The sequence below is a fragment of the Puntigrus tetrazona genome, chromosome 10, assembly GCF_018831695.1.
Source record: "Puntigrus tetrazona isolate hp1 chromosome 10, ASM1883169v1, whole genome shotgun sequence".
Lineage (NCBI taxonomy): Eukaryota > Metazoa > Chordata > Actinopteri > Cypriniformes > Cyprinidae > Puntigrus > Puntigrus tetrazona.
This window is the reverse complement of record NC_056708.1, coordinates 12,308,137-12,322,533: the sequence shown is the minus strand read 5'-3', so window position 1 is coordinate 12,322,533 and position 14,397 is coordinate 12,308,137. Positions and strand designations below refer to the sequence as shown.

General features: G+C 38.8%; 1 protein-coding gene across 6 annotated transcripts in view; it reads left to right on the top strand.

Moving 5' to 3' along the window:
• The window catches only part of robo3 (roundabout, axon guidance receptor, homolog 3 (Drosophila)), a 119,690-nt gene extending 108,346 nt beyond the window's left edge, over window positions 1-11,344 (top strand). For 4 of the 6 annotated variants that reach the window (XM_043250808.1, XM_043250810.1, XM_043250813.1 and 1 more), the window contains 13 exons: window positions 8-132; window positions 2,112-2,289; window positions 2,535-2,762; window positions 3,104-3,143; window positions 3,255-3,394; window positions 3,529-3,804; window positions 4,293-4,437; window positions 6,648-6,869; window positions 7,512-7,696; window positions 7,829-7,933; window positions 8,025-8,198; window positions 8,484-8,626; window positions 10,552-11,344. In XM_043250808.1, coding sequence (XP_043106743.1) covers window positions 8-132; window positions 2,112-2,289; window positions 2,535-2,762; window positions 3,104-3,143; window positions 3,255-3,394; window positions 3,529-3,804; window positions 4,293-4,437; window positions 6,648-6,869; window positions 7,512-7,696; window positions 7,829-7,933; window positions 8,025-8,198; window positions 8,484-8,626; window positions 10,552-10,563 — 1,973 coding nt within the window. In that variant the 3' untranslated portion in view covers window positions 10,564-11,344. The remainder of the gene's footprint in view (window positions 1-7; window positions 133-2,111; window positions 2,290-2,534; window positions 2,763-3,103; window positions 3,144-3,254; window positions 3,395-3,528; window positions 3,805-4,292; window positions 4,438-6,647; window positions 6,870-7,511; window positions 7,697-7,828; window positions 7,934-8,024; window positions 8,199-8,483; window positions 8,627-10,551) is intronic. The other 2 variants (XM_043250811.1, XM_043250809.1) reach the window with 1 other exon arrangement.
• The last annotated feature ends 3,053 nt before the right edge of the window (window positions 11,345-14,397 follow it).

Sequence of the window (14,397 nt, the reverse complement as noted above, 5' to 3'; positions counted from 1 at the left end):
CTTGCAGTTCCCAGTGCCCCCCCTCGTGCTGTAACCGTGGCAACGGTCAAGCTCAGCAACAGCTCAAGCATCAGTGTATCATGGCAGCCTCCTCCCACTGAGATGCAAAATGGAGTCATCCAAGAGTATAAGGTATATTTTAGATCGCAAAAGTCGTTCAACAAAACAAACTTAGCATATCCCAACCAATTTAATATTTATTGTAGTTTGAAATTTTATGTTTTTGAGCATTTTACATTTATTCCAAAACAACTTAAGGTAGTAACAATTTAAACAATGTTTTGTTAGTAACGTATGTTTAGCTATCCTTTTTAATAGAACTATTTAGTTGCATTTTTCAGATCACACAGAGATGTACCTTAAATTTCATATTGTTGACTACTTATTAAAACAGTCCCATGTTGCCATTTAAATTCCAATCTTGATGTAACAATTAGTTATAGTGTGTGAGTTGTTTACTTATTTAATTAGACTTCCCAGTAGCTGTTTCTCTCCACCTATTTTCATGCGCATTTTGGGATATCGCATAAAAATGCTGGATGGAAACACCAAGATACATATCAATTTTAAAAATGTGTTTAAAAAAAACTAGGATAAATTTTGGATGTGACTTTGCAATGGGAATGCAGATTTTGTCATTCTAAAATGCTTGAGCAAAGTCTTATCAAAGTGCTTCATTATAATTAACTGCCAAAACTGCTTTCCCAAACATCAGGCTCCGAAAATAAGATAATGTGACATTTTGTCTATGTGCTCTGAAGCTTGTAATTTATTGTATACAACAATCAGATATAGTACCTTGTCCTACTGCAGCAAATTAAAATTTTCTTCATGATACTTAGTAAAAGTTAATCAGGAAGTGCCAATTCACACATGTATTTACATGTATATATGTAAGGGATAATCAATGGCTAGCTGTGCATTAAAGGTTTTAAATGCAGTATGTGGAGGCTAAGAACCTCCGCGAAGTGCATTTAAAAGCCATTGATTATACCGCTTATTCATTTGCCAAGTTATAGATAAGTTAAAACTAATAGCTAATTGCAGCGCAATATTTGACCGGAAGTGTAAAAATGGCTGTTATTTTCATCAGCTACGTCTCATTAGCGCTAACAATTAATTCTTGATTTAGAGAGAGAGAGTGCAACTGTGTATACGCTACCTGCATCTGTGCATCTCTCTACAAATAATCAAGCTGTGTTTAGTTTAAAAATAACAAGCTTACCACCTCTTGCTGAGAAAGATAATCTAGCAATCTAGTAGGCTTCTTTATTAATAACAATCACAATTTTGTGTATGTGTGCAGGGCAATCTTTGATCTCTCTCTCTCTCTTTGTGTTTGTGTGAGAGAGAGAGAGATTGATTGATTGATTGATTGATTGATTGATTGATTGTGTGTATCAATTAAAGCAGAGCAGTAATATGGAACGGTGATTAAACTGACTTGGAATTACCTGTGCGTTAAATGGTTTTATTGCATACCTGCCAGCCAATCAGAATCAAGTATTCAGACAGACCATGGAATAATTAGATTTATATAATTGATATATAAATATATTTAATATATAAACAACATATATTTTTTTATAAATGTATACATGCATGGTTGTATATTCATATGTACAAAATAAATATAAACAACACACACACATATATTATGTACACAAAATCTTTTAATTTGTATGTGATTAATCACGATAAATCATTGCCAAGCACTAGTTTTATGGAATATTCCAATTTTGAACACAAGTTTAGTATGTAATGGATGGAACAACATTGTTTATTCAGACTGATTCACAAACGAGGAGAGGCAGGATTTATAGCATGAACCAGTCACAACCAACCATAAGGATATATAGCGATGGAGACATTGTTTCCTCTCACATGACTTAACCCCATTAATTCTCAGTTATCCCCCAGCCAACTAACTGCACGCTATCTGGGAGCCTGTTGAAACTCAGTGGGTCCAGGGGAGGGGCTAAAGACTTGCTAGTGTCTTTCTTGTTGCCTTTCTGCAGATGTGTGTGTGTTATAAGTCAAGGACCAGATTAGGACACTTTAATATTTTTAAGGTTTATTTGTATTTGTAAGTGTTTTGTTTTTCATTTCAGGTTTGGTGTCTGGGTAATGACTCTCAGACGCGCTACCACATCAATCAGACGGTGGATGGAAGCGTGCTGACAACTTTATTAAAGGGGCTTCTACCTGGTGTGTTGTACCAGGTGGAGGTGGCGGCAGTGACCAGCGCAGGAGTGGGCACACACAGCCAGCCCGTATCTGTGCTTATCAGTGAGTGCTCGCTGAAAAACCAGCCGTGACTATTAAAAACGAAAAGAATTAAATAGTAGAGTGATGGGCTTGCGGAGTCGAAGTACAAAAAAAATGTGTAAATTCTCTTTGATTGCTTTTTAAAGTCCCGCTATGAGACTAAATTGCTTAATTCTTTCCAATAAGCTGAGTCCTATTAAGACATTCTGTCTGAGTAACACTTTGATCTGTCTTTGCTCTCTTTTCTTTCTCTCTCTCCTTTTCAGAATTGCCTGCAGAGCAGCCTACAGTCACAGGTGGAGGCAGCGAATCTGACGAGAATGTAAGTCTGGCTGAGCAGATCACAGACGTAGTGAAGCAGCCTGCCTTCATCGCAGGCATTGGCGGGGCATGCTGGGTAATCCTTATGGGATTCAGCGTGTGGATCTACTGCAGACGGAAGAAGAGAAAAGAGCTCAGCCATTACACAGCATCATTTGCATACACACCTGCGGGTATGCAAGCACATATCACACTAAATGACATTAAATAATGATTTAGCAGTATTATTTTAATATTTATATACTAACATAGTGATTTTATTTTCAGTTACAGTTTTAGTCTTTTAGTACCAAATTATGTGCTTGTTTTATTTCAGTAGGGTGCCAAGGCAACAATTAATTTTTTTTTAAGTCATGTTTAATGTAAATAATTTTAATAATCTGATTTATGGTGTTTAAGTGTTTTTACAATCATAACACTCACTTTTAGCCTTGTAATTTCAATCGTTGGATCACTTGCATTTTATATATATATATGTGTGTGTGTGTGTGTGTTTTCTTTCTTCTCTCTACAGTTGGTTTCCCACATGGAGAAAGTTCTGGACTTAATGGACGGTAAATGCCACTTTTAAAACTAGCTTCTTAAGCATTAATTCAGAGTATAAACACTGTGACATTAGTTCATTCTGTAGCTAATGATATTTTTGGATATGTCTGGATATGCAGGCCTGGTATGCTGGGTGCTAACATGGGAAATTACCCATGGCTGGCTGATTCTTGGCCAACTACCAATCTTGTGCACAACGGGAAAGACTCTGTGAACTGCTGTACATCTAAACATGACACCCCGGAGAGATACTATAATGGTAAGACCTTTTTTTTTTTTTTTTTTTTATAGAGCAACACCACCGGCTGTACTGTTAAATTAATTTAACACTAAGTTTCCACAGCACAGAGTCTAATTAATTAAACCCTAATTAATTTACCATTGCTTCCTCAGAGGCGGGAATCTCTAATTACCTCAACCAAAACGAGAAGTACAGCACAGACTCCAACGAGGGCCCGATATACAGCACCATTGATCCCACCAGCGAGGACCTGCGCAGTTTCTCTGCTCAGTTCTCTCAGCATACCACTCCCTACGCAAGCACTCCCATCATGCCTTTCACCAACCAGGCGCCCTGCAGCCCTGAACAAGATGGCAGCCACTGGATGACTCAGCCTGGAACCTCCAATGCTCAGTATGCCCAGCCAGACCGCTCCAAGACTGATAATGGTATCTTTACAGTCTTATCTGTTCATTGCTCATGAATGCTTTGCTTGGCTGTGTTACTTTAGTATTTTTATATGGTATTACATAGTACTATTATAGTGCTTTGATTTTTTTTACATTTTCATTTTCATTTTAGTCAGTTTGTTATGTGCTTTTGTCATTTTTATGACTTGTTTTTTACATTTTAATTTAGCTTTTATTACAGTTAGCTGCCAGTGTTTCCATTTTTTCTTTTCATTTTTCTTTTAGGTTTATTTAAATTTTCAATTAAAAATGAAAAATTCTGTCATAATTACCTTAAGTAGTTCCAAACCTGTATAAATTTCTTTGTTCTGCTAAACACAAAGGAAGACATTTTCTTTTCAAAAAGAATCATACAGGTTTAGAACTACCGAAGGATGAGTAAATGATGACAGAATTTTCATTTTTGGGTGAACTATTCCTTTGATATAGGTGGTTTGTTATTCACAAAATTGCTTGCTTTCCTACAGTAAAACAGCCAAAGCAGAAGTTAATGGGGAAGCCAGTGAAAACGCCATCTCTCAACTGGATGGATGCGTTGCCACCACCACCTCTCTCTGGAGATCTAGACGAGTGTGAAGAGGAAGATGATAATGAACTAATCCAGGACATGGGGTAAAGTTCACTGGAAGGCTATAGATTTAGCTCAGTGCTGTGCCAGCCTGACCAGCCGGAAAAATAATGTTAACATTATTTAAAGTAAAAAGCCACAATTCTGATTTAACATGTTATATTATCTTGAGAAAAACTTAATATGTCAGTTAATAGCTGCCCAGTCTCAATCAGGACTTGGCAGACGAAACAAATCTCATATGTCTCTCTGACTTTACACACACAATTGCAACAATTCGTTTTAGTTTTAACTTCATTTCCACGTCTACATGACATCTTTTACCAATTTGCAGCATGCTGGCTAGATGGGAACATGGCCTTACTTAGCCTTCTGGACAAGGTTTTGCTGATTGTTCCAGGAAGAGTCTCAGAATTCTCAGGGCCAGAGCGGTTCGATTGCTGTTGACAAGGCTGTATATAGAGGCTAACAAAGTTAGCGATATTCTACCCTTGAATCTGGCCTGTTTCCACATGACGGCCTGACTGAGTTATGTTTTCTTTTCCTGGCCAGTATCACATTAGTTCCTTGTTAGAGAAGCACACGGCCAGCGGTAGCCACAGAATGCCCCAGCCGCAGGCTCTGACGGGTAGAGGCGCTCTTATTGCTTTTTGCCTCCACTTCACCCGAATGGCTGCCTGTGAGGGGCACTAACATAGGGAGAGTCACATTAGCCGCAGTGGTTAACCAGCCCTGGCTCAAAGTGGAGATCCGTGAATCGGATAACCTTGACATAGCCTCCCGCAGTAACCACATCAGCCAGTGATAGGTGCAACTCTTCTCAAGTTCCTTCCTCCGAGCATTAGACGTCGTTCAGGGCACAAACACGCAATGAAAACTCGCAGCCAGACTGGATTTTCATGACTAGTCCTCAAAAGTGTGATGAGCTAATGAATCATAAGGTTAACCTTTCTGGCAGCCCTAAGGCAAGAGCATCGGCTCTGTTACTGCAATATGACTGTAATTATAATAACTCACCCTTCAACTGAGCGAGGCCCAAGAATTTAACAAAAATATCGAGCGGCCACATAAACCAAGAGCGTGCCGTGTGTAGGTGTCATTCAGCTCAGCGGTTTGCCCTCAAAATGCCCAAGGCATAAAATTGAGTCAGTGTCACTCAAAATGCCACTGCATTTAACTTCTTTTCCATCTCTCTTGCATGGATTGGTCCCGCGAGAGCTAAAAGAGCAGGCATTTAGTTATCTGGAGGCCAGGCTGTCTCTTTTGACACAACAGCAGTAGGAATCGATATGCCACTGGTTGCATTGACCCAGTGATTACTGCAGCAGGCAATCATAATGAGTGTGCCGTGATTGATTTAGCACAGAGGTGATTGAGTTACTTAACCCTCTGCTAAAAATGAGGGAATTTAGTTATAGTGCAGAAATAAAGTCACTTATTTGCCCACTCTAAGTGAAAAGGGCAAGTAAGTGATAAGAAAAGTTTGTTATATTTATAATAATAGATCAGTGGCAAGTAGAATATGTGGTATAGCAAATTTGATGCGTTTTTAATATGTTTATCTTTATTAAAGGGTTAGTTCACAAATTAAATTAGCTATGCCTCAAAGCATGCTAGACTTATTTTTTTCAGATGAATGCAATCGGAGTTGTATTAAATGGTGTCCTGTAGTGAATCAATTATTTTTTTGTCAGAAAGATATCCATATTTAAAACATTCTTAACACTTTTCTGTCACTTATGTTAACTGCCGTAGGTCAAAGTCGTTCTGGTGGATGAAAATAGCCTCATGTGTGCATGAACATGGAAGAGCAAAACAAAATGCCAGTCTTTAATTAGAAGCTCAAAACATGAATTTCTAAAGTAAAATGTCAGAACATTTTGATATAAGCCAAAAGGAGATCTTGCTTTCTTTGCTCCTGTAAACAAACTGTAAGCTTATCTCACAGGTCCTATGTCATCTGCCTGGAATAGCTTGCACATAACGACAAGAAAAGTTCACAACGTCTCATAAAATCTTTGCTACAAGAGGCCTTTATTCACACCCAGGAGCCATGTGAAGAACATTTTATTATAGATGGATGTGCTTTATTTGACTACATTTGAACTGAAAAAAAAGCAAAAAAAACATCCACCAACTGTCATTCTAAAGCTTGGAAGAGCAAGGACCATTTTTAATATAACTAATATAAATGTAGTTATAGGGCTACGCTTTAGTACTTGTAAATAATATCGAAACTTTACTTTTCACTCAGGTCTGATGAGGAAGAGTGGTGTCCTCCTCTTCCTGACAGGACTTACCTCATGGATGGCGTGATGGAAGACGGTCCCGCTCCTCCTCCTAGAGGAGAGGCTTCTTCCCCCACCACATCCTACAGCCACCAGTCCACCGCCACCTTAACCCCGTCTCCCAGAGACGATGGCCACTGCCACGATATACCACGCTTGCACCAGCTGGAACAGCCACAGATAGCACGGTGAGACAAGTAATTTATTTGGTGCATTAGTGCTTATTCTCAGGCCAGCATTTATTTCTCTTTTATTTTCATCTTTTAGACAGTTTGAGTTGAGCATTTGTCAACAAGATTCGCTTGTTCTAAACTAAATTTGATAAGATGCAGCATAAACGACATTTGCTTTATTCGATGTTCACTTTAAAATACTTAATATAAACCGTGCTTCATCTTTCAGGAAACTGCTCTCCTGCATTTTAGTTCTCTGCATTAATAGAATAGATTATTTGTTTTCATTCTTTTAGGAGAATTGTTTTGGTGTTTATATTTGTTCCTGCTGGAGAAAACTTGTTTTATGAATAATTTATTCCTCTGCAGGTCCGTATTTGTGGATTATCACGGCACAGAGCAAATATTGAGACTCTCATTAAGCTTCCTGCTAGACTGCAGTTGCGCCAGTTTACAAAGATCATTTACTTTTACAAAGTGCTGATCCTTGCCTACTATGTTTCTAATTTATTATGAATTCATATAATAGTATTTCTGTGCCTTGTTGGCTGCAGGTCAGGGTTGAAACAAAGAGTTGTGCGTTTTAGTTACTGTACCAGCAAATTTCATGCTGTCAAACTTTGTTCTAAATGACCAAACACTTTTTTGTGTGTGCAGCCGGTTGCCTTGTGGACCTGTGCCTGTGCCACGAGCACCAAGCCCGCCTCTAACCCAGTCCAACCCAAACCTGTCGGCCAATCAGGAGTGCCCTGACAACACTGTGCCACACCGCTCAGCGCACAAACGGGATCTGAGCCAAGGAGCTGCCCAAAGTGTAGAGAACATCAGCAACACCACACCAGGTCTGTTTCCATTTTCTATATAAGCTCTCATGGTCACAGCAATATACCAGTAGACAATTTCTACCTAAATCAACCTTTACAATGGCAACAATTGCGTTAGCTGCTTCATTGTTGTCTCATGCCGCCTTTCAGGTCGAGCGAGGCCCTCTGTGGACCACACACCGCCTGGGCAGAAGTCCAAAGTGAAGAAGAAAACCTCCAAGAGCGGTCAATACCGAAGAGATATACTGCAAGGCGGTGAGTTACTGACCAGGCCTTTTCTAGATTGGAGTTAGTTAATCATTTATCCTGCTCCAGCATACTTAACATGCTGGTCACATCTCTGCAGATCTGCCCCCTCCACCAGAGCCGCCTCCTGAAGATGAGGTGGACTGTGCTCAAGTAGGGGGATTCGAATGTGGGCAGACGTCCCTCGAGAGAGTGGGCAGCTCCCATTCCTCCATGGAGAGGAGAGAACAGGGCACACCCAATCGGAAAAACTCCTCTCATAGACGAATAGACGGTTAGAGCTGACACCTGACTATCTCATTTAAAACTGTGAAACTATTGTCTCTTTAAAGGCACAAGTGTATTTTACATTTTCTAAATGTGTGTATGTATATGTATATATATATATATATATATATATATATATATATATATATATATATATATATATATATATATATATATATATATATATAAATAGATTAAATGGACTGGCTTTTTATTTTAAAGTTAATGAAAGTTACATTGTATTGAGTTATATTGAGCCCTAACAATTCTGCATTGTTTGTGTGGCTCAAAGCAGAAGATGATTTAATCCCGTACAACAAGCCCAACTTCCTGTCTCGGGGTCAGATGTCCAGCAATTGCTCCACAACAGGAAGTTCATCATCACGGGGGTCAACAGGATCACGGGGGCACGGAACGGGCAGGAAGAGAAATGATGTAAGACCAAGTAACTTTCCTCAAACTGGAGAAATCTTTTACTTAACCACTATTTTTGTCTTTTTATCCACTTAAACAATCTAATAATCCTTAAAGTTATGAAAGGTTCATATTTCTCTAAGCAGGTTTACTTGAACGCAAGGCCAAAAAACACTTACATTTTTTTATAGTATACATTTAGTTTTACCTTATTTGTTCAACAACTCCCAAACAATTTGTTCAACTATACATTGTCACACACTGCATGAAAGGCCATTTTCAAAAACCCATGATAGGGCACTTTAAAACAAGAATAATATACTAATAAATAAGCATGTAAATATTTTACTGTACTTGGTTTATAGAAAATGCTTATTCATAAAACATAAAAGACTTATTTTTTTCTAAGGGTATATTCAAATTTATTTGTTATATGCTTATTTAGTCAAATTGTCCAGCTTTCTGTTTTATGCTTGAAACATCAACCAGTTTTTGCTTCCCACATAAAGGATGTTTTGATATTTTTAAACTAATTCAAGACAAAAAAATACAGATTAAGGCCGTGGTTTTAATTGTATGCTTTCAAGACTTAATCCTCGACCTCCCAAATCCTAACCCTAATCCTAAATCTCAAACATTAGCCAAGCTTAGTCATACACTGCCTCGCAAACATGCACATTAGTTTATCTTTCCTTAACACTAGACAGAATTGACTAAGTGTGGATGAGTCTAGACTAGCCTAGACTGGCTGAGTCCATCTGGCTGTTCAGCACAGACTGTAAGGCTGATGATACACCGGGCAACTTCTTGAGCAGTTTTGCCAAGCAACTTTTTTTGAGCATTGTTGCTTGGGCAACGGTTTCTATCTGGATCATATGGATGAGTCTTGGGCCCTGTGTCTCAGCTGGTTGACCAATTACGGGAACATTTCCTAAAATTGGCCGGCAACATTGCTCAAAAAGTTGCCCAGTGTATCATCAGACTGTTCTGTAGTAGAGGCATGGGATGTTTAGCCAGCAATCAGACACTTTCTCTGAAGTACATTTCACACTGCTTGCAGAAGAGCTGCTACAACAGAATGATCGGTCTGTAAGTGAAAGTGATTTTTCTCATATCAAACACTTGCATTATTTATAACCAGCTTTTACAGCTCTCAAATACAAAAGTAGACACACTTGTATTCACGCTCTTTCCTTATTAAATACACCAAAGCTCAATACCATGCTGCTTTTTCATGGTTAGAAGAGGGTTTCTCACCAATTACAACTAGTTTACTCAAACAGAGAATCATATTAAGAAGAGCTAGTTGCATGGCCTAAAATGGCCGTAACACTTTTTTTTTTTGTTTCCCTATAGATGTGAATAGTTGTGTGATGGGAACTGGGTTATGCACATCTAAGGTCACTCCGTATGGGCTGAGGAGTCTCTTAAGATATGTGACCCCCTCTCAGGTTACCCCCTTTGGAACATAAAAGACAGACCACATAAAAGAGGGCTATGCGTTCCCCGGGGAAAGAGTTTCGGGTTACCCCGTCCTGTCACGGCGGTTAGCGTTATCTTTCCAGTCGGACAGAGAGCGTGAATAGGTTCTTGACGGAGAGAGGAGAGAAGGGGTCTGCCTCTGAGATCGCCTTTATTCTGCGTCCTCAGATCTTGTCACGTCACATGATGGACAATCCCTGCTGCATTAAGTCATCTATAGGCAAACCAAACCAAAAAGGCTTTCTTTTGTCCCGAGAGAGGCCACAATTATCTGCTGAATAGACTAGCTTAGCTGGTCGACCAGTTTAAATCACCAGTTAAAGCCATTAGTTAGCAATGTAGGGTATATTTTGGCCACATTTACAGTGGTAAAGTTATGTGGTCCTAAGCTGCTTTTAAATGCTAGTATATTATTGTCAACTTTAACTTTGTTTATCGATTCTGATCCTTTGCTTCTCTTCCAGGAGATGAGATAAGGGAAGGCTGTGAGACGCAGGAAGTTTGACTTAGACATCCCTCTGTTTTTGTTCGGAAGCTGAAGTGAAGAACCGAAGAGAAGCGGAAGAGTGTACAGATTTCAGAACGTGAATCTGGGACTTTTGATTATGTTATTAATTATTGTTATTATTGTTATTTATGACCTTCATGGGGGCATTTTTCATCACGCTGTCACTGTAAATAATCATCCGTTGAAGCTTTTTACATGGGGTCCAGATGCCAGGAAAGAAGAGTATATTGTATTTATACATGAAAGAAGAAATGAAATCATGTTAAAAGCTCCGATATTATAGATAAGTTAATGTCTGAATGTGCCAACCTCTTGTAGAAATGTATACAGCAGCATTTCAAAGCATAATAATATTGCACTCTCGTTGTGTTGGAGAACAACAACAAAAAAAAAAATAAAAAATAGAAAGCACAATATGTGTTGTTTGACCAGCCAGCTAGACAGCCAGCCTCACGACCTATCTGAGCCGAGGACGCTTCTGTCTGTCCGTCTCGTCTCTGTCTGTGGATCCCCGTCGTTGCGGTCACAAGAGAATGTGGTCTTTTTTCCCCCTCTTTCTTTTCAAAGCCAAGAGAGTGTCATTTGACGACTGTTGTGAACGATTGTACTTGTCTTTTTTTAAGGAGTGTTTTGGAGATGTGAGGAAATGTATTTCATTCAAAAAAAATACCAAAATTACGTTCCTTTGACTAACTTTTTGGTAGTCCTTGTTGTTTTGTATAAATAAAATACATTTGCTGAGCTATGAATCTGTGTGTAGTTGTGTATATATAAAGTTTGTCATTTTTAAATAGAAAAAAAATCGTTTTTGTTTAGCAGTAGATTAATATAATTCATATATAACAGTATAATTGATGTTATGAATGCTTTTGTAAGTTTTAAAGCAATTAGTTAGCTAGCTAGTTCGGTCGTTACTTGCTTAGCTTATTTAGAAATCATCAGGCCTCAAGTTTTCAGCAACGAAGACAAAGCGGGACCGTTCCGTGACCGTTAATCTCGGTTTCTACGGTTACACCAGGCACGCGGGCAGACACTTCCACCTGGCTGAACCACCACTGAGGGCCATGAAATTACCTCTTCCAGGGCAACACTGGATGCTGTGGAGGAGAAAGGGGGGCGAGGAGGAATGAAGAAAACACGAGTGTGGAGAAAGGGACAGGGAGTTAGATAAAGCAAGTAGAAGGTAAAGAAGAAAAGAAGAAAAACAAAGAATGCGAATCATCCCCACCTGAGACTCGCTAGCCTGAGGTGAGAAAACAGAAGGAAAAAACAAGTAGACGTAAAAAGCAGCGTGTACTTATATACAATGACTGAAAAGGAGAATATAAAAATAAACAACGGTCTTTATCTCCGGTAAACGTCTATCCGTAATGTTTGGTCCTGGCTAGAAAAGAGAATCCCTCGTGTTCCGATCCATTAACGATTCTTTTATTCGTTTTAAGGAATAAACAGTTGGGATATATTATAAATCAGTAATATTTTTTTGTACTGCTGCTTAAAACGCGCTTGTTAAAACGGAGCACGTGTGTATCTGACTAACACGTTGGGACTTAAATAGCACGATTAGTAGAAAGCTGTATCTGATTAATTAAAAAGAGCTGAGTCATTTGAGTCATTCGTTCCAGATTTGTTTTGATACTCACCAAACTGTATTTTCCCCATAACCAACTCTAAAACCCACCCTTTACAGAAAACCTGTTTGCACTGTTACACTTTCAGATAAACATCAGTTATTATATTTCATCTTTATTATTTCATCTTCCCTTATGGGTTTTACATTTGGTCCCCACAATGTAGCTAGCATGAACGCGCGCACACACACACACAAAATAAGGTCTGTATGATTACTAGAACATTCCAAGCAGCTGCTGGAGCAATTTAGAACTAATCACCCCTTTTTAACAAGTCTGTTGATCCAATAACATGTTCCATTTTGGACAACATCACATTTTCCAAGCCTCATAAACCATGGGATTCAAATTTTTGAGCGGCTAGTCAAAGGTTCTTCTCATGCTTATCATTCACAATCCTAGAATGAGAAGCATGAGGCTCAATCCTAGAGCTTGATCACACGGAGGGTGCAATTTCTTGCGAGAGTTGGAGGGTACAGAGATCCTCCGAGCTTTCACCTTTGAAGGTCTCCTTAGAATTCAGACCAAGTAGTCAAGACACGCACCCTTCCTTAAGTGGAGACCCACTACCCATAAATCACTAGCTCATTCATTAGCTTTGTGTCAGTGGAGACACGCCCAGGAGGGCCAGAGGGGAGCAAAGCACAGTCAAAATACCATTCTCCCATTTCCATGTTAATTACAGAACCCAGAGATGGATGCCTTCAACCTCATTGTTCATTTAATGTATGCAAAGTGCATGCAATTGCCACATTAAAACCAAGAGGACAATGTTCAAACAAGCTAGTAAAACAGCGGCTTTGGCATTTGGCTTTGAAATCAATGTCAAGATGTTTTACGACGAACACCAGGTTAAAACGGCTGAATGCTCTTTAGAGACGAGAAAAGAATGATATTAGCGTTTAGAGCCGCGCAGCTGCCAGGCTGTTAGCTAGGTACGTACGAGGACTCATTTAAGTGGAGAGTGAGCAATGTTTGCGCCTCTGAGATAAACCGAACCATCGGCCCGTGAGAGGATCTTGAATACGCAGTCAACTGTTTGGCGTAATCTCAGCAATTCTTGACCAATTGCACATAAATGCTTTTCTTTCCCCTCCGCAGCTCCAGTCGAACCGCTTTGGATTTGTGTACCCTGCCTGTGGAGCGTAGGCTTTAGGGAACAGAAGGACCCTCGAGTTTAATCTTTCTCGGGGCAGATCTGGGTCAGTGAAGGCCAACAGAAGGCTGGATCCCATGGGGTCTGTGCAAAACACTCTGCCATTTCTCATCTCCACACACACCCGTCTCTGAACCTCCGACTGGGCACGGGACCCCGGGTAAGCCCACTCCACTGAATGGCGCACCACACAGGGGCTTTCATTTTCATTTAGTGTGTTGACGGATGCAGAAGAGAAAGATGATGACTCAGGTGTTGCACATTAATGTCAATTTAGCTGATAATTTAGAGCCGCAATGCATTACATTGGAAATCTGTCCCATGTGCTAACTATTCCTGGAAATATTTGGGGCTGACAGAATTTAGAAATGTCCTGACAATGATGTTTGAGGTTTAAATTTGACTGCCGTGTGATTTTTTTGTTGCTTGCTAAAGTCATTTGAACAAACCCCTAACATTAAGTATTAAACTCATCAATAAACATGCTTTGGTACTGAATGATACCTCGCATTATGGAGATTTTTGAGCAGATGTGTGTGATTACTTTTTGAAATGACTTGTCATTTTTTTGTAGCCTATTTCCACCTTATATAATTAACAATTATATTCCAATTAAAATGCAAAATTAACTAACATTTTTCAATGTCAAATGCAAAAAATGTCTGTTTTGATAACTAGTAGTGATAAGTAATAGTGCTGTCAAACAATTAATAGTGATTAATTGCATTAAAATTATTTTTTGTTTCCATTATATATGTATGTGTACTATGTCTTTTTACTTAGTATATATAAATACAAGCACATTAATGTATATATTTAAGAAATATATTTATTATTTTGTTATTCTTATAATATATGTGTGTGTGTAAATACACATACATATTTTCAAAATAATTTTTTTTTGCTTTGTGATTTGATTAATCGTTTGACAAAACTACAATTTATACTTACATTTGCACCAAAAGCTTATTTCTCAGTTGATTTTGTCACAAATATGTTCACATTTTTTTAGCCT